Raw genomic sequence first — 21,265 nt, 5'->3', positions numbered from 1 at the left:
GAATATACAATGTGAGGAGTCAGCAATACTTGTTAATTGAATAGGTCAGGAGACCACAGCTTTAATACAATACATTTAAACAAATAAGGTGTATTGGCTGAGGCAAGGTACCAGTTAGGCCACTATCACTGTTTGGGAGCACGCTATCCCCTTGGAAACACACATATATGTTCCTCTACTCTGCTCTAAACAAGTTTAGCTATTAATGTGTAATTTCAGGAGCGAAAACACAAATCTAAGAGGGAGGTATTCCAAAGACCACTCTACCGTCCTTCAGGGCAACCCTGAAATGCGGAAGCCATTCCGGAATGTTGGCGTCCACTCGTGGCATGTGTTGATTGTGGAGGGTCATGTGCTGCCGCCTCTGCTGGCACATACATGACATCATGTCCCCGTGCACAAGGGTATGAATCCTGTCTGTGTGGTAGCAGCAGCAGTGACCACATGCACAAGGCTATGAGTCCTGTTTGTGTGGTAGCAGCAGCAGTGAAGAACCATGCATCACACAGAGCAAGGCATTACAGCAACACACTGCCAGAACATTCACAGTTTTTTTCTCTCTGTTTTTTAATGTAATGTTTTTAATGTTATTTTTTTTTTTTGAATCACTGAGCTGCCACGTGCCGGGTGATCTCCAATTTAGGGATTTAGTCTAACGGGAGATTTAACCATACTGGTATATTGCTACTGTTTCATTCTATTTGCATATTTGTAGTCAGGTCATACGGGTCAGACTATTTGCAGAGGGAGAGTGAGAGAGAGAGAGAGAGAGAGAGAGAGAGAGAGAGAGAGAGAGAGAGAGAGAGAGAGAGAGAGAGAGAGTATGTGTGAGAGAGAGGTAGTATGTGAGAGAGAGAAGAATTTATAGACTGCGGCTTAAGTCTTCACAGGGAAATCCTTGAGTGGTTTGCCAATTTAAAAAACAGTTCAGTTTGTTTGGAACTACGAATGTGATTTCTCTTCTTCCTATTTGCCAACGAATGACTGCTGGTGCAATGGGCTGTCTGTCAGTACAGAGTACACATCACACTGAGACATACCATGACATCATACACTGCAGCTCTTATTGACACCTGAAACAATCATCTTCATTGCATTTGATAATTATGAAATGAACAGCTGTGTCAAGCAGACGGCACTTAATCAGACCATGGTGTTGTACATGTTGAGCCATCACTATGTGCTGTGGTCATTATTTGAGGTCGGCACACTGAGCAGACAACACACCAAATGTGTACATTTTCACACGTTCCCATTTACAAAAATATATGCTTCAGATAAACCACACATACCAGAAGTCTTACATGGCTTCAGTACAGGCTGGGTTGTGTTGACTCCAATATGAACATGCACAAGTTAATCTGCAGCACAAGTGGATTATGATACAAGCTTGCCTATTTAGGTCCTATTTTGAACATGGCTTCCCCCAAAGACACTCAGGGGACAACTGTTTGAACATTTACTGTTAATCTCTAAAGAGCTAGTAACATTGTCCAGGGCAAGGGCAAAAAAAAGAACGCCAAAACGAGCTCTAAGAAATTAGAACTTAACTTCAATTACAGTACATTCATTTTTTTCACACTTTGCAATATTTATTTGTTTAGGCTTTTAAGTACAGAAAATACAATAAAGAATAAATGATGGACGAGAGCCATCCAAAATATGTAATCCCCATGTAATCAGTGTGCTTACTAAAACAGCCACTGGCACACAACCAAGACAGGCCTGCTGTGGGGCCTGTAATAGAGATCAGAGGCTATGAGATATGAGAAATAACTAATGAGGCTTTAATAATTATCTGGACTTCACTCCCAAAGACTGGAGCGGAGGGTGTCGGTTCAGCTGTCACTGTATCTCATCAATATGCAGATTTACACCACTGGTTTAAGTACCAGGTACTTTTTTCCCCCCTTCCTTCCCAACGGAAGCATTACATCTTTGTACTGTCATCTGTAGATTGCTAGCGCTTGCCTCGTAAAATCGACGGGAATAAAGCGGGCAGCTCTCGGGCTTTGATGTATTACTTTTAAGAGTTTATGAGACTAAGCTTCTAATGGGGATAAAGGTGAACCTTTCCAATAATGGAGAACTGGCTCCCATTCCCTTTCTTCATTTAAGATGTTCTCTCTCCAGTGGCCAAATTTAATTAAATTTCTAACGGTTTTGCCCATCCCGGTCCACTAAAACACTAATGGATGCCTTAATAGCACACACACACACACACACACAGGGCACGGACACACACACTCACACAAGACACGGACACACACATGCACACAGACATGCACACACGCATGTCCACACCCACACACAAGACACACACATGCATAATGTATTTGTGTCTGTGTGCATGTGTGTGTCCGTGTCTTGTGCACACAGACAAGACATGGACACACACATGCACACAGACATGCACACACACACAAGACACGGACACACACATGCACACATGCACACACACATACAAATGCACACATGCACATTTCCACACACACACACAAGACACAGACACACGCATGCACACATGCACAAATGCACACACACATACAAATGCACACATACACATTTACACACACATTTACACACATATTTACACACACATTTACACACACACACACACACACACACACACACACACACACACACACACACACACACACACACACACACACACACACACACACCACACACACACACTCACACACACTTTATGCACTGACGTCTATTGGGGCTGCCTAGGCTCGCATCTAGGACGTGCAAGAATCACCCAGAAGATAATCAGCAGGACCACCAAAATGGATCCTGGCTGGATTTACGGTCCCGCAGTCTCCGCAAAAGTAGCAGATGGCGTGTCTGGAGATAATCAATTTACTCCACTAAAATAACCACGTTTGATATCGATGCTGAATAACTCTGAGGGCCAGTCGTTACGCGTCTCATAGCGGCATGCCACCCCCTTCGCTGTGGGCTTCAGATGATATGGGAGGTGCCCATGCCCTTGCATAAGCATCGCCATGTCATGCAGGCTGTCGGATTTAATGACCTTCGCCACCTGCTTATGTTTCAGACACTCGCTCCTCATATGTTCAGTATTAACTTAGTGGCTGGCGGATGCATCCGGGGCTCTGCTGCAAGTCAGGGTCAACCCCATTTGGCAGCCTGGGTGCTTTCATTATGGGCAATGAGTTGCTAAGCTGAACCCGCCTTATCGTTTACTGCCTACATCAAAGCAGCACTATATTTCTGAGAATGACAAATATTCATAAGCTGTGGAACTCTCTCTCTCTCCACATATCACCGAGCCCAATACACACACATTTATTCTTGGCATGCATATGTGAGGCACATAAATACATTTTGCATTTCCTGAATGTACATTGCACACGAAGCATCGATCATCACAGCGAGTAAACAGTGCACAGTGTGTGTTAGATGACTCTCTACTTGGAGGGGTGGTGAACATGAAAATGTACACATGTGATTTGCACTAGCAAGGAGTCAAGATTTTAAGGGACAGGACAGAAATTAGAAATAGTGTCAGTGAATATCCTTAAAAAAAACAGGATTTTCAGTTTGGATGCCATTTTAGATGTGCTCCACTTCTCTCCAGTAGGCTATAGAAAATGACATGCACAGCCGTGCCAGTGACTCTAATCCACCACTCTAGGCTAATTGAATTCAAAGCCATGGCGGACAGACCTGCCACCTGAGTATAGTGCCATTTGCTGAGCTCCTTCTCCCAGTGTTGTGGGCATCAAATATAAAATGGCTGGACTGATCATGCTGATCATGGTGGCAGTAGCTGCAGGGGCATCTTAATCCAATCTATTCTGTGTTTTTCTCATTACCCTACATCTGCCACTCCTTCCTTAGGGCGACATAATAACCTTGACAGAAATGTGCTGGCAAGTTTGTAACAACTTAGTGCCTTGATTAATTGGACCTACTTCTTTTTAGACTTCTATTACTCCGAGATCAATAACTAAATGTCTCTACCAAGCATGCGTAATGCATATTTGGAAGATAGCGCATACTAAATGGGCATGAAGCAGTCAGCGGTTAAAGCCAGTCTTTTGTACCCATCTGGAGTTTTACCTAAATCCGGAGATTTGGCCGACCCGTGGACATTTGCCCATCCTTCCTACAAAATGCCCCCACCAAAGCAACAGATTGTCCTGGGTAGTCTCAAGCGCTGAGTTTATTGAATGAAAACGCAAATCCTGCTGTCACGATGTTACCCGCACCGCAATACCCTCTGGAGTAGCATCTGAATGAACGGTGGGATCACACGTGATTATCAATAGTTTGGGAATCTTACTTGAACCTATAGTGCCGCTGAAAGGCTTCGTAGTACTCACATGGTCAAAATCGCAGGTATTGTTTTTTTAAAAGTCGGAACCTTCGAGAGCGTCAGACAAGGGACAAATCGACCCAAATTAAAACAAGCGATACAATTATCTTACAGGACTCCGGAGAATTGTGCCGCAGACAGAGGAAATTAATGAAGGAGGGGAACGACTGAAAATGTTCGTGTGTCTCTGAGCTGATGTCACTGCAATCTTTGAAGCATGAAGTCACTCACTGCGCATCAGAAAGCGAAGGATAGAGGCTCGTATTTGCAATGAAGAGCCATGAACTATGGAATGTATTATCTTTGAAAGAGAGGCTGCATCAGGTGAGTGTTGTCACGTAACGAAGTTTTGACTTGAAATGCGTTCTTCTTTCCTATCTCTGACATTGTCTTTGAAGTCACACTCATAGGGTAAACTCCAACGTTTGTAAACACATAAACACAGTCTCTGCCTTTCTGTGTGTGCATCTGAATTTGCATCAATACAACTTGCTGTATCAACATGGTCTTAATTGTTCTGCAGTCTCAGCAACACTGATATGGAAATTGCTGGCTACAGTAACCTTGTATGTTTCTGATGCGCGGAGCTGTTTCCCAATGTGTTTAATGCGCATTACATGACTGACTGATGAAACTTGTATTCGCTGTGTTCGCCTTTATGGACTGAAAGAGTAGACTCACAAAAATCGCCTCACCATGCACGACTACCAGAACAGTTTTGGTGAAGAGTTGACTTCTGCGTATGGTCGCTGTTTAAATATGAAAAAGGTATTTCCTTAACTAGTTAAATTGAATTTAAAGGGTTATCTGATTAAAAAAACACCAGTTTGCTTTTCAACGCATAACAGACGCATGTCTTCTTCCACTTCATGTCTTTTCCCCACCGATTCACTACCAGTGCACACGGGGACATGGTGGTAGCACGCACCATTCGAGGGGCTGTTATTATAAAAAACAATAAACAAATAACACTAAAATATAAAATATGTAAATGGTTTGATGCTGGTAAAAGTTCAGGTTTTCATCAATTGATGACGTTGGTGGGAAAGTTTCGAACTTTTAGAATCGCTCTTTTTTCGAAATGCATGAATAATGTACTAAGCAAAATTTGTGCCGAGAGAAGGCCGTTCGGGTGTAGGAGGTTTGGTGAGGATCCAACAGCGCACTTTAATCAGTGCGCTTTATGCATTCCATGTCTTCCAGTCACCTCTTAGGGAAATGATTTATCTCCACTCCCTCTATTTAGCCTGACAGAGAGAATTGATAAAGCAGAGGAGAGTGGCACTCATCTTTACTCAAGCGTTGGTTTCCCCCCCCAGCAATTGTGTGTGGATGCATGTCAACCCTTTCAAACTACCTTTTACCCAAACCAGCCTTGCTCATTAATTTAAGGGCATGTACAAATGGGACTAGTTGTGAGACAAATCATTGAAATGCAATGTCTCAGTCCCAAGGTAATCCCCTAATCAAGATCCATTTATCTGGCTTGCTCATGAGACAGAATAATCCAGAATGGTAGTTGAAATCTGTTCAGATCTTTTATTTGATTTAATATTCATGTACAAATAGAATCAGTTGCTTGTCAATGTTTTTATGTGTGTGTGTGACAGAGCATCACTAAATAACTTAACCAATCCTCTCAAAGGAGAAAGGAAGATGCTGTGATATGATATCATTTCTGGTTTTGTCTGGTTCCTGGATATTTATTATAAAAATCGCTGTCTTATTATGCTTATACTAGTTCAGTTCAAGTTAAATGGGCACTTGTCTTAGTTACAGCAAGAATAATACAACTAGATAATGTATTTCAAATGTAATGTTTCAGTGAACCAGAAGGTAATTGCTCTGAAGTAGCCTCTGCCCAGTACATTTAGCCATCCCACACTCCCAAAAGCACAAGGTCAGGACTTTGAACATGTTCTCATTTGCATGGTGCAATGAGGGGGATTTTCAATATATACACAACAGCAAAAATCTCCTGTTCTCATTAGACCTAATTCATTTTTTTTGTGTCAATACACAATTCATCTGGGCATAGGTTTCCCAAACACTCCAGATGAAATAAAAGCATAGCGTGAAATGAAATGCAACTTTAAAGACAGTTCTGTTTGAAATACAGTCTGCACCCACTGTCATAGCTTTCAATAGAAAACTAATCCTGCTCCCACACAATGAGGACAAAAACCCAGCGCACACATACAACAACAACAGGCAAGCACGACTCCTCTCCGGCACATAAGTGATGTAAACGCTCTCAGAAAAGCAAAGGCATATTGGCATCAAATACATCTCTCCAACACAATGCTTTCAAAAAAAGGTACAAAGCAAGACCCCTCGTTTTAGCTGTAAATGTGAGTGCAGAGTGCAATACCATCCAATTCATTTGTGACAGACACGAGCCCTAAAGCTGGATAAATCCTTTTTTCTCTCTCCCCTGTATGATCCTCATGCACATAACACATAATCAATCTGTCAAGCTCTGTTCAGCCGTCAGTGTACAAAGACTCCTGAGCATATCAGTGCTAAAACGTTTCTTCTTTTAACCAAACAATAACCCCCTCATCCCCCCAACTCAATATCTTTCTGTTTTACTCTTTTTTGAAGGGGGGGGGGGGGGGGGTAGTGGGTGGGGGTGTTTCTGCACCAACTGTAGTATGATTTATAGGCATTTTCTCTCCCGTCTCAACTAACCCAGTTTGATTATCACGGCCTTATTCTCTCTATTAAATCTAATCTGATTACCACAGGCAGACGGACCCTACCCGTTTGGCAAACCTAAAGGGAAAAAAAACCTTCCACATCCCATCAGCACTTTGGTCTTTCATTGCTATGTTGCCCCCCGCTGACACCGACACTGTTCTGATCTTTTTATACTCTCAACTGGCATACCACCACATCGCAGGGCCCATGGCTGTCTACGCAGGTGCCAGGGGCAATAAACAGGGTCTCCCTGAGACACACCATACCCCCCCCCCCTCCCACACACTGCCCCCCCCCCCATTCCCACTGTTGTTTCTCTTAGGCTCCTCTTTTAATGGGGGATTTGTGGATTGCCCTGTTGTCGTTCTCACTCCAGCCTCTAAGAATAGCGTGTTGGTGGGTGTCAGGGAGGAATGGGGCTGGGGCTGGCCAGCGTGTTCGTGGGTGTCAGGGAGGTATGGGCTGGCCAGCTCCATGCATTTCTTCTGCCTGAACACAGGGGCTAAAGCAGGGATCCTCGTAACATGTCTAACATGTCTGGTAGCCCTTCGAGCAGCAGGCATCTTTCAGATTTAGGTTACTCAGAATGAATTAGACTAGCCCAAATAAATTAGGTATATATATTCCAGAAAGCAATAAAAAAAACATTTATTTAACAAGCACAGACTGCAACAGTCATCAAAAATACCCTTTCATTCCACGTCTGAGAAGTCCACCAGGGCAAAATATCAAGAACAACTACATAGTTAATTAGTTAATAGTTATTATCTGTAAATAATAACTGTTAAAAAAATTGTACTTGGAAATGTACTTGGTTTGCATATTGCACATACTGTACATTTGATATAAAGTAAATCATCAGAAACCCTAAAGACATCCTCAGCAATACATCACCATGTCATTTTCACACACACACACGCGCGCGCATGCACACACGGACACACACACACACATCAGTGATTTTGCAGGTTAATTCATGGTGCATGTACGTCAACTCACTCAGTGTACACTCACTGCTGATGTCATGTTGTGGTGTAGATGCTATGGTATGAGATATACACGTTAATCCATGATGTGCACAAAGCAGTTCTGATCTCAGCTTTTCCAGTGCAAGTAATAGAAAATAAGTTATTTAAATCAAATTATGTTATGTAACTTAGGGGATTATTTTTGATCATTCGTCACTTTTTCCCGTCGGACAGGGTGACATTTTGGTTGCCCTATGAGAGAACTTGATCGTCCCGGGGCAGTGGGTTTGTGAGACCTGGACAAAGGGGCAAACTTCCAGGGGGAGCGAGTGGTTTGGACTGGGGGGTTTGGGGTTTTGGGGCAGGGGGAATTGGACAGGGTGGGGGTTGGTTGTTTGGGGGCGGCTCAGGCGACAGTTCCTGGTTTGGTCCTGTCACACATGCTCAGCCAGAATATAAAAAGGCCAAGGAGAGCCAAATGTTGACAGACCATGGTCTACCCTTATATAGGATGGAATATGCATGCTACCTGTCCTTCTACACTAATATTTTCTTATTTGAAGAGGATGAACCTATTTGAGAAAAAAAGACATTGTCGGATGCATAAAATATTGGCCGTTTCTTAATTTTTTTAAATCACGAGTTTTAGATTTGCTGCCATTCAAAAACACCGGGGCGCTGCCAGCAATTCACAGGCCGCGGTGAACTCCCGGTCAGCTGTAATCAGGGGACATATTCTCTCTGAAAACAACAAAGCCGCCATGATGAGTTCTTGATTTTCTGAGAACAGCTTAAGCACACCGTGCAGCACTCCGTTAACAGAATAGCAGTCGTCATTAAAAGAGGTCCCTCGTCATACCCTTCTTTCTGCGTACAACTGGGGAACCAGGGGATGGGGAGACAACACGAAACAGGGCCTTGGTTTAATCACCTGGGGGTCATCTATCCATTCTGTGTTTCATATTATTTTAATGGTGAGGTAAAGTGAGGAGTAATAACAAGTTTGTGTTGATTTTGTGACAACAGAAAAACAGACAGAAGAAAGCTTAACGGACTGTTTTGATATTAAGTAACAGGATTAGGAATATGGTGGCCATATGCGTACTGTCTGGGAGGGTATCACAAAAACAGATTGGCTCGGATATTAGACCCTGTTTGGCTTCCTGTTATTTGTTAGATAACATCTTGGCTTTCGTTTAAATGGAGAAGGGTAGGCTTGGGCTATTACGCAAATGGTTTAGTCGAGCGTCATGTCGATCAATCGGGCACTGTGCCACTAATTACCGCTACAAATAATATAAACAAACCAAGTCCGTTAAAGAGCCTGCTGCCAGTGACAAGGTTACAAAAATAACCAACAAAAATGATTCATTTGTGTACACCATCATTATAGCCTGCCACGGTTGATGGACAGACAAGCACCTAGATTTGTTTACTTCATAGGTGTGTGTATTGATGGACTCTTGACAGTAAGTGCGGTCTCATGTGACAGTGTTTGGATAGTAGAGCAGTGTTGTTTGGCCTGGTTGATGAAATCCCATGCCAGTCTCAGAGAGAGAGAGAGAGAGAAAGTGAGAGCGAGAGAGAGAAAGAAAGAGAGAGAGAGAGAAAGTGAGAGAGAGAGTGAGAGAGAGAGAAGGTGAAAGCCTCTGTGACATTTCAAAGACCACCACTGAAGCTGCTGCACCTGCTTTTCTGTGTCTGTGGTGAGTCGACACGGAGGGATCAACACTTTTAATTTGTGTAAGCTTAGCTCTGTGTCACATAGAAAGTGAATATCGTGTCAGAATGGCACAGCCGAGCCAAAACATCTGAGTTGCCAGCTCTGGATTATGAGTCAGCTATTCCAATGCAGTATAAGGCCCTTTGCGTGAATAGGAGGGATGAGACTGGATTGGACCCAGTCAGGATCGCTTTTCAAATTTACTGCAGCAGGGCCGTAGATCAAGGACCAACCAGAGCAACAGGAAGCATGTTTCGGTGTGGCTCCAGGCAAGAGAGACGCCTCGTTGCACACAGGTTTGACTCTGTCTCTGGTTTGACTCTGTACCTTGGCTTCCTCAATGTGCGGTTACTCTCTACTTATCTTACGACTTTAAGTAGGTCTGAGTAATTGAATGTGTGTGTGTGTGTGTGTGTGCGTGTGCGTGTCTCTCTCTTCACCCTTGTGTATTGGTGGTTCAGAGTGTCGCTGAGAAACAGGCTTTTGTAACAGTTTATGGAACTCAACCTGCCTCTCTAAATAGACATGACTTTGATTTTGTGTGATTGCATGCCATTGTGTGAGTGTGCTAAGTGAAGTAATGAAATAATTAAATTATTATAAATTAAATTATTATAAATTAAATATAAGCCGTATAAAATAAATGCCGTGAAGACATACAGAAATTGGCAGTGTGCAAGAATTGTCACTATATTGGCAAGGTCAACAGTTAAATGTATCATCATTGGTTTTCGTGAAACAGTTTTTGATATGATCAGCATACTTACAGAGTGAATACATGACCTTGTTTTGACGACAGACATGACGACAGACATGAAAGTAGACATGTTTGAGTTTCGGAAGAGAAGTAGGTCTTCAGGTTCTCTAGATCATTTCCTAAATACTTTTAACCTCTCCACATTTAACCTATGACTTATGGCTTGAGGTAAAAACAGGGACAGAGGGAGAGTCCGAAAGAGCACCTGTCCCTCCGTGTCACTGACCCCCCCCCCCCCCCCACCCCACCCCACCCTCATAAAAAAACGAGCCTGCAGATGACTGGCATAGGAGGTGGACTTACGACTAAGCGCCCAGCAACTGGCTCTAGCTCCTATCATCAGCTAGAGATGAGTCTCTGTCGAACCCTACCACCCCCTGCCTCCCCGCCTTCTCCTCTCAATTAATGAGATTTTTAGGGGCAAATCCAGGTCCAGGTTGTGCCGCCTCGGAGCCATCATTATAGGGACACAATCCCAACGCAGCTAGGGCCTGGGAGGGATTTCGTCTTTTGCTCATTTCGGTCTTTCTGATGATTAATCTTTTTTTTTTTTTGTCATGTGCTGTAGATTTTTTTTTTATGCTGCAATTGTTTGGTATGTCTCCAAAAATCTGACACCCTTTTTTGTTTCGAAGGAATTGGTGACTTGTTTGACATAAAAAAAGTATGAGAATGTCTTGTTAATGTTTTTATATAAGGGGCGACAGGAGGTAGAGAAGTCTTTTTGAATCAGAAGGTTGCTAGTTCAATTCCCTGTCGAAGTGTCCTTGGGCAAGACACTGAATCCCTAATTGCTCCTGATATGCAGTGTGCCATCTGTGTAAATGTAAGTAATGTGTATACATCATTGTAAGTCGCTTTGGATAAAATGAAAAATGTAAAAATGTAAATGTAAATGTAAAATGATAAATTTGTGTCAGTGTTTTTCTCTCTTCTCAGTGTCCTCTCTCATCGCTGTCTTTTCTTCCCCAGGCTGTTTAGAGTGACCTCTCTCATGACATCATTGCCAGAGACCCCTGCCTCCCGAGAAAAACCCATCCTGAAAAGTATTTGGTTATGAGAACCTGCATTCTTACAGGGAACTGGTTAGTCCGAGAGTCTGAATATGTTGTGTTAAACCCAATAATAACATTTAGGTCACAATATCAAGGTCCCTTTATTTACAAAATTCCGAAGAATTATTATAGAATTTTGTATCTTCAGTGTATAAAACAAAAGGAGATGCATATTAAGCAATTGATCCATGGAAATTCATGTAGATTGTGTTTTGGTTTATTTAGTTTATAACTGAACATCTAACGTTGATGGATATATTATCAATTAATAAACCATTAGCATAGCAAATACTTTAGCAATATGCAAAGACTTTTACATTTTATACAAAATACTGCATCTGAGTCTAACTTCTGTTTTTGATTACATGTCTGCTGTTTAGCAACAGTAATGGGTGCAGATGCTCCATTTGTTTTGATGCTAGATGCTACAGTTGTTTTATGCCAGTTGCTTCATTTGTTTTTATGCTAGTTGCTACATTTGTTTTGATGCTAGATGCTCCATTTGTTTTGATGCTAGTTGCTACATTTGTTTTGATGCTAGTCGCTACATTTGTTTTAATGCTAGTTGCTACATTTGTTTTGATGCTAAACGCTATGTTTGTTTTAATGCTAGTTGCTACATTCGTTTTATGCCAGTTGCTACAATTTGTTTTGATGCTAGATGCTCTATTTGTTTTGCCCAGCAGGCAGGAGGTAATATGTTCGGGGAGCCTGTTGCCCATCTATGGGTGTGGGGTGTGCCGCTCCTCCTGTGGTGCGTGTCCGCTGCAGACGTCCCGTGGTCCTGCCCGGAGCGCTGCGAATGCCGTCCGGAGACGCAAGAGGTGAACTGCTCCAGGAAGTACCTGACAGCTGTGCCCGAGGGCTTTTCCGGTGACGCCAAGCGGCTGGACCTGTCCGCGAACCGGCTGAAGACGCTGAGCCGCAGGCAGTTTTATGGCCTGTCCAAGCTGCTGGAGCTGGACCTGAGTAACAACATCCTCTCCATGATCGAGGTGGAGGCCTTCCAGGGACTGCAGAGTCTCTGCGTGCTGAAGATCAAGAGCAACCGGCTGAAGATCCTCCCCGTGGGCGTCTTCTCCGGGCTCTCCAACCTGCGCAGTCTGGACCTCAGTGAGAACGAGATCCTGGTTTTCCTGGATTACACCTTCCGCGAGATGGCCAACCTGCAGCAGCTGAACGCTGGCGAGAACGACCTGGTGTTCATCTCACAGCGAGCCTTCGTGGGCCTCCAGAGCCTGCAGGAGCTGAACGTGGACCGCAGCAACCTGACGTCCATGCCCAGCGAGGCGCTCTCGCAACTGCAGACCCTTGTGCACTTGCGTCTGCGCCGCCTGACCATCAGCGCCCTGCCCAACAACGCCTTTCGCCGGCTGCACCAAATGCGTAGCCTCAAGATCCTACACTGGCCCTCGCTGGACACCATAGGCAGCAACAGCCTGCTAGGCCTCAACCTCACCACACTGGCTATCAGCAACTGTAACCTGAGCGCTGTGCCCTACGCCGCCATGAGGCACTTAGTCTATCTGCGCTACCTGGACCTGTCCTACAACCCCATCACCTCCATCCAGGGCAATCAGCTGAGCGACCTGCTGAGACTGCAGGAGCTCCACTTGGTCGGGGGTAGCCTCCTCCGAATCGAGCCGTTCGCTTTCCGGGGGCTGCCTCACTTCGGGCTGCTCAACGTGTCGTCCAACCAGCTGGCTACGCTGGAGGAGAACGTGTTCCACTCCGTGGGGAACCTGCAGACTCTGCGCCTGGACCGGAACCCGCTGGCCTGCGACTGCCGGTTGCTGTGGGTGGCGCGCCGACTCCTGAGGCTGGACTTTGACGGGCGCCAACCCACCTGCGCATTGCCGGTGCGGGTCCAGGGCCGGCGCATCGGGGACTTCTCCGAGGGCGAACTGCCAGTGGTGTTCACCTGCAGGCAGGCCTACATCCCGGACCACAGGCCCCAGGAGGTGCTGGCCGAGGAGGGCACCACGGCACTGTTTGACTGCAGGGCCGAGGGCTACCCGCTGCCCAGCATCACCTGGCTGTCCACGCAGCAGACCATGGTCACGTCCATGGGGAGGATCCGCGTGCTGTCGAATGGCTCTCTGGAGGTGCGCTATGCCCAGGTGCAGGACAGCGGCACCTACATGTGCTTGGCGACCAACGCCGCTGGCAACGACAGCATCTACGTCAAGCTGCAGGTGCAGCCCTTCGCGCGTAACCGCACGGCACCTTACTACCCGGAAAGCGGCTGGAGCACCACACCATACCCGTCTTCCACGAACACCTCCAGCCAGGTGACGAACCCGTACCCGTTCGATGCCAAGACTCTTGTCATCGCCACAACCATGGGCTTTCTGTCGTTCCTGAGCTCGGTGGCCATCTGCTTTGTGTTCATGTTCTTCTGGAGCCAGAGCAAAGGCCAGATCAAACACACGGCCACCATCGACTTCGTGCCGCGGTCCTCCATGGGGGGTGGAGGCGGGGACGGAGACACAGGGAGGTTCACTATGAAGCTCATCTGAGAAGAGGAAGTGATGTCTGTGGCTGAAACCGGCCAACAGTGAGGAGAACTTGCTAACCTGGTTAGACAGAGTGCATTCATAGTGATAATAATCATAATCATAATAATAATAATAACAACAATATCAGTAACAATAACAATAACAATAATAACAATAAGGGTTTGTTATCAACAGTTTTGTCTATCATTCATAGTTTGTGTTTCTAAAAAGTGTTGAAGGTTTGCTGTATGCTATATATTAAATGGCATTTAACCATGTAAGATGCTGTCTATTTTTCATTAAGGTACAATTAACTCATGTATTATAAATTGCAGTCACCACTGCAGGGTATATACATTTTGCATGAAGTAAAGTGCCACATTTAGCGGGAGTATTTTGATACAGAAGTAAGAGAAGGCATGTATGAACGGTACTTTTAAATATTGTCTTCCAGGGAGATTTGATAGAGATGCTTATTATACTAATCATATGAAAGTTTGACTGCAATACATACAGGATTACTCTCACCCAAAATGAGTATAGATGCACATTCATCAAGTCCAATGATTTATGTCTTGGATGCTTTTGGACTTTAAGTATTAGAATACATTTCAGTTAGAGTTGGGGAAAGGTGGGAAAATATAAAATAAAAGGTATTATTATTTTACATCTACAGTACACGGCATAATCATCAATACATTGCATGCAGAACACTCTGATACAGTAAGTAACTCTTAGGTTGTCACTAGTATAGATATTTTCCCTAAAGCTTGTATGGACATATCAGGAAAACTTGTCAGCAACATCATTTCGAATATTTTGCTTTGCAAATTTTCACTTTGCGTTTTTATAAATAGCCTATTCATTTATGACATTTCTTTTTGCAACACCTCTTTGTAAACCTCTTTTTTTTTGCATTTTAAATGATTAAACAATATGCAAATTTGTCTGTTGAGTTGTCAGTTTTTTTTGCCTTTGATTGTTTCAAACAAAGTACCTGGAGTAGTGGAATGTAAGTGTGAGGAAGGACACCATACCTCATGAAGAAAATAAAATCTTTGTTATTTATAAATGTAAATATTGAACTTGATGCACACACAACACTATGCACTTGGTTCCCTACACACTGCTGGGAGTAGCATGTTCAGTGACAATTTCCCTTCTCTGCAAGCAGAATTTCCCCAACTTCAAAGCTTGTGAAATTGAATAAATGATTTGATCATGGAAAGTGTAGAAAGGAAATGATCCTACAACAGTCTAGATTGCCAAACAATCTATTAAATTGGTTTTGCCCAACCGGTGTTCCTTTGCAGAGAACAACACCTCGTTCCAGTGACCTATTTAACAGGTATCTCTGTATTTCCGTGTAACTGACCTTTCTGAAGTCAAATCCCCCCCAAAATAATCAATTTACTTTACATCATCTCTATTGACTCCTGTGTTGTTATGGGTGACGCAGTCAGCGCAACACAGTGAGCCCAAACACCCCCCCCCCCCCCCCCCCCACACACACACACACACACACACTCCGAGCCAGAGACAGCCTGAAGGTCAGTGTGTGCCGCCCGACAGCGGTTCCTTGCCCAGACAGCTCGGAAGGCCCACGCCGTTGTAAGTGGATTTCAACCAGGGGACAGAATCCTCTCATGCCGAAGCCTGGAATAACCTGGAAAAAAACGAGATGATAAATCACGTGTATGACCAGAGATTTAAACCCTTCTGGATTACCCCCTCCGCCTGTCGCAATTTGTTTTATAGGTCTGTCTGGCACCTGTCATAGCGGTCCGTCAACAAAAAGTGTGGTGTCTTTTGTTAATTCTGCCATTAACTCTTAACATTATGACAACTTGCATAAGGCGCTCTGAGATTCCTGTGAATGAAAAGTGCGCTAAAAATAAAATGAATTATTATTATTTATTATTATTATAAATCATGACAAAAGAAAGTGTGTGCTAATCCAGGATGGAATTTGACAGCTACCATGCGGGGGAGTTGGACATGTGCCCTTGCGTGCCATCAAAACATAAATCACATATGAACAACAACAACAACAACAACAAGTCAGAAGTCTTAGTACACCCGTGATAAACACGCTTTACATTACAGGTCAAGAACAATCCACCCTGGAATAGAAATAGTGTAACATGGAAGGGGTCAGCGAAGTTTCCGCATTACTCTTGTGAGAGTTGTGTTTCATGCCTCCATTTGGTGTCCATTGTTAGCGTGTGTGAATATTAGCTTTGCTGTCTATGTCATGTGCCATTTAATGCTCAAGGAGACAGGTCACGGAAGCCATGGCGGAGGCATTGACCAATCACAGACAGCGGTCACAGAAGCCATGGCGGAGGCGTTGACCAATCACAGACAGCAGTCACGGAAGCCATGGCGGAGGTGTTGACCAATCACAGACAGCGGTCACGGAAGCCATGGCAGAGGCGTTGACCAATCACAGACAGCGGTCACGGAAGCCATGGCGGAGGCATTGACCAATCACAGACACCGGTCACGGAGGCCATGGCGGAGGCATTGACCAGACACAGACAGCGGTCACAGAAGCCATGGCGGAGGCATTGACCAATCACAGACACCGGTCACGGAGGCCATGGCGGAGGCATTGACCAGACACAGACAGCGGTCACGGAAGCCATGGCGGAGGCATTGACCAGACACAGACAGCGGTCACAGAAGCCATGGCGGAGGCATTGACCAATCACAGACAGCAGTCACGGAAGCCATGGCGGAGGCGTTGACCAATCACAGACAGCGGTCACGGAAGCCAGGTCGGAGGCGTTGATTGGTCAGTGAACAGACTTTCGAGATCCCCCTAGTGGTACCAACCAGTGCTAAGTAAGGTGCCAGTGTTCACAAGAATGATCAGTTTGAGCTACAACCCCCTCTCTTCTGCTGACATAGGATTACGGTGCCCAGTCCATCATCAAGTTGGTAGACAACACAACTGTGGTTGGCCGCATCACCCAACAACGACGAGTCAGCATACAGAGAAGAGGTCAAACTGCTGGAAGCATGGTGAACTGACAACAATCTGTCTCTCGACATTTAACAAAACGAAAGAGATGATTTTCTACTTCAGGAAGTCGCTGCAGTTTTCTCAACCCTTGAAGTGGCTATCCAGATATTTTTTAGCCACGAGGTTGAGGCAGAGGGTTACCGACACACATTCCAGTTAAGTACGCACGGAGAGTGGAATTCGGTTTGATACTTTATTCCAACAGTCGGGTTACTTTCAGAAATGAGAATGAAGGATGGCAAGAAGCAGTAAATTAACAATATTCCAGTATATTCTTCACTTTGATACGTATGTGGTCGGAAAACTATTCCTTCTCCGCCATTTGTCCTACTACCTTCCCTGTCAATGGGCCAATTAAGGTCTACACATTCACGCAACAGAGGCATGTCAAGAGGGCGTGGTTACGTCAACACATTTACACACGTAACAAGTTTAGCAACCTAAGGCTATGCAGATCAATATTTTAAGCAAATATGTAGGTTTATACTAAACCATTGATAAATTATAAAGAATAAGAAAGTAACTGAGGGTTGTTAGACCAACTGTACAACCCTCTACACTTAAACAGGTCCAGAACACCAAGTTCCTCACATCCTCATCTGGAGCCTCACATCCTCATCTGGAGCCTCACATCCTCATCTGGAGCCTCACATCCCCATCTGGAGCCTCACATCCCCATCTGGAGCCTCACATCCCCATCTGGAGCCTCACATCCCCATCCAGAGCCTCACATCCCCATCAAGAGCCTCACATCCTCATCTGGAGCCTCACATCCCCATCTGGAGCCTCACATCCCCATCTGGAGCCTCACATCCCCATCTGGAGCCTCACATCCTCATCTGGAGCCTCACATCCTCATCTGGAGCCTCAACTCCTCATCTGGAGCCTCACATCCCCATCTGGAGCCTCACATCCCCATCTGGAGCCTCACATCCTCATCTGGAGCCTCACATCCTCATCTGGAGCCTCAACTCCCATTCCACTGGCTAGAAAGCACACCAACAGCTACTCCTCCTGTGACGGCTGAAGGTATGGAAACTGCAGCTCTGCTGACTGAATACACGTGTTACCCAGTAGTTGAAATAGCGAGATCCACTTCAGCTAGCACCCACCCACACACACACACAGTTTAAAAGTGAACAGCTATGTTTGGAGTCCTAAAGACTCAAAGACCCCCCCCCCCCCACACACACACACACACACACAGTTTAAAAGTGAACAGCTATGTTTGCAGGGCATTTAGGTTTCCATCACATAACACCCCTCTGGCCCCAAGCTAACGCAATAGCGGAACACTTCATACGCACGCTTGAAAAAGCCATCTGCGCAGGAGAGATTGTGAGCATCCCTTGGAAACAGACACTCAACACATTTCTCAGTGAGTATCGCTCTACACCACACAGCGCCACCGAAGCATCACCTGCAGAACTGATGTTCCAGCACAAAATCCACACCAAGATCCCAATACTCACCTCAACTAAATGACCCTCATAGCAAAATCAGAACTCCTCCTTCTTCAAAGGGATCAGTGCTGAGACACACAGGATACCTGTCCAGATCCAGATGAGGGTGACACTGTTGTTGATGCAGCACCATAGGACCCAGGGTATCCTTCCAGAGGGAATGGGCAGCGGCCATTATACCTCTACGAGTAGAGTGTTCCATCTTTAAGACTGTTCACACTATTGTCTGGAAATGACTGTTTTGTCTTCAAAACCGTTTATATTGAGTAGTATACCAATTAATGTATTGAAAGGACCTTTCCAAACTGCTTGTACAGCACACGTATGAATGCATTTGACTGTTCCATCACCAAGACTGCTTGCACTAAACGCACAAATGAAACAGTTTGACCGACTGTCAAAGTTCCTACACAGGACCGGAACAATGTGATAATTGAATTTTGAATTTGCATTCATTATTCATTCATAATGTGCGTACAATATTATGCCATGTTTATGACAGCAGTGCGACAGTGACGGGTAGCCTGGCTGTCTACTGGATATAACACACATACACACAAACACACACATGGGGCGAAACCCCATAATTTGATGGACAATAAGGTTATTTTTGGTTAACGTTATAACATGCTAAACAAGAGAAGATTTCACTGTTTTTCAGCAGTAAGTAATTGTATGCTTTACATATTACATAACAAAAGACTTGTATAGCTCATTCATACAATGCCTTATTTGGGTAAGTCCATTTGGGTTGAAAGCCAGCAACCACGCGTGTTCCTGTTTGAATCGTTCTTTTTTGAAGACTCTGCCTCACTTAGGCCCGTTTCAGACTGCCTCATATGTGGTGCCATTATTCATTATTCACCCAGCCTTTTCTTAACAGTTATGATCTATTGCCTCTAGGTGGCGTCAAACTATCTTTTATATAAAGTAGGCTGGTAAGACGTCGGCTACAATAGGTCCGATTTACAGCACCAAGATTCAGTCATAGGGGTTATAAAAAAGAACGCCTGCCTGTTGTAGCCATAAACTCACAACAACTGTTGCTGTAGCTAGTTTAATTGGTAGAAGTCGCGGGGGTGGCAATTTAGACCAACATAGTTAAGCCTACTCCACTTTGCCAAACGTCTGCCCTGCGTTGCCTACAAGGCAGAGGGACTCATGATCTCACTGGACTCATGATTTTTACTGGAACAAATATTGTAAAAGTCACACAAAAAGATAACAGAACACGCCTGCACTGTCTCTTGCGTCAGGCGTCATATTCACTCGCGTTGCTCTAAACCAAGTCAATCAGTCATTTCCTATGGCTAATTATTTTCCATAATTTCTCAACAAAGTGAATATGAGCAACCTGTGATCAAATGAAAAGTATAAATAACCCGGAGTGGGCCGTTGTGGACACTTAACGTACTTTCAATACATGAATAATGGCTATGCACCACAGAATATCCTTGGTCAGACGTAAGTGCACCTGCACTGAGCAACTCCAACCTTCTGAAGGGCGCCTAATGAACCAATAAGGACAAATAAAATGAAGATCAGCAAAGGTACCAAGACATGCACCTGGTCCGACGCTGAACGGACACGGACATTCAGCAAAGTTTAATTTGCAGATTCATTTACACATTTTAAATACATTTTACCTCATACCCTTTGGTGGGTACCCCCACAACGATAGTGATTTCTGACGCCTTCTGTTGCATGTTTTATAACACGGGTAAAATGCAGCTTTAAGGAGCTATTTGTAACTCAATAACAATGCCTTGCAAACAATATGTAACTACTATACATTGGAATAATTGGTCCGTTTTTTTGTGATTTTCCATTTTATGATGTCCCTGACACCTCAGTATTACGTTGCATTATACTAATGAGAGTTCACAATCAGCCTAATGGTGTACGGCACCAAAGGCAGAGTGGCACTCCTGTGGATGTCTGTTTTGACACTTAAATCAATGAAAACCGTGGGATTCACACCAGGCAGAAACGCAGAGCTGATTCATTGTACGCGATTGCGTAAATTAATATCGATGGATGTGATACCGCAATATTGATCCACATCTTAGGAGCGTCTTTCTTATGGTGGCTAGTATTTAATCATCTCTGACTTGTTAAGAAACCGAACCAAACCGAAAGAAATAAAGACAACAATAGTACTATACTTATTCATTGTCAGCCTATCCATGGTCATCATACAAATCTCATTACGTGCATTTCAAATGCATCTCCAAGGGAAAAACCAAAATATTTGTCGTCATGGTAGCACAACTCAATATTTAAGGCCTACTGCAGTTAACGTTTGAAGTAAGTTATGTGTCGTTTTGGAGGGTTGAGTGTGTGTGTGTTTGCGTGTGGGGGTTGGAGGGGAGGGGGGTGCTTTAATCCATTTTTGCATGCAATTCCACCTTTTCCTTTTAGGCTTTTGAGGTGGAGCCTGCGAGCCCCCGACATCTTCTGAGGGAACCGTGGCAGAAGCAGACCAAGGGATTATTCGAGAGATAGATAGAGAGAGAGAGAGAGAGAGAGAGAGAGAGAGAGAGAGAAAGAGAGAGAGAGAGAGAGTGAGACTGGACCAATCCAGTGTATGATTACATAGGTTGGTTAACTCTTACCGCGCGCACACATACCCCTACAGGGTTTTCTGAGGTAAACATAAAATCGTTTGAACACTGTTCCCAGGACATTGTTTGAACATCTGATACTGACTGGACCTCACAAG

General features: G+C 44.5%; 1 protein-coding gene across 4 annotated transcripts; it reads left to right on the top strand.

The window, feature by feature from the left end:
- The first annotated feature begins 4,580 nt into the window (after positions 1 to 4,580).
- On the top strand, positions 4,581 to 14,999 carry lingo4b (leucine rich repeat and Ig domain containing 4b). Of its 4 annotated transcripts, none has more exons than XM_080858287.1 (3): positions 4,581 to 4,675; positions 11,472 to 11,584; positions 12,238 to 14,999. In XM_080858287.1, the coding sequence occupies exon 3, from the start codon at positions 12,253 to 12,255 to the stop codon at positions 14,071 to 14,073; it is 1,821 nt and encodes a 606-aa protein (XP_080714413.1). In that variant the 5' UTR covers positions 4,581 to 4,675; positions 11,472 to 11,584; positions 12,238 to 12,252; the 3' UTR covers positions 14,074 to 14,999. The 4 variants fall into 4 exon arrangements, with proteins under 4 accessions (XP_080714413.1, XP_080714414.1, XP_080714412.1 ...); XM_080858288.1 differs by lacking the exon at positions 4,581 to 4,675 and adding an exon at positions 9,762 to 10,038 and having other exon boundaries at positions 12,241 to 14,999; XM_080858286.1 differs by lacking the exon at positions 4,581 to 4,675 and adding an exon at positions 9,762 to 10,038.
- Positions 15,000 to 21,265: the final 6,266 nt, after the last annotated feature.

Source organism: Sprattus sprattus (genome assembly GCF_963457725.1).
Source record: "Sprattus sprattus genome assembly, chromosome: 19".
NCBI lineage: Eukaryota > Metazoa > Chordata > Actinopteri > Clupeiformes > Clupeidae > Sprattus > Sprattus sprattus.
Note: the sequence above shows the minus strand (reverse complement) of the source record. Positions and strands in the feature narration are given on the sequence as shown.

Coding starts and splice junctions, on each gene's coding strand:
- lingo4b (XM_080858287.1), top strand. CDS start 12,253: ATGTTCGGGGAGCCTGTTGCCCATCTATGGGTGTGGGGTGTGCCGCTC.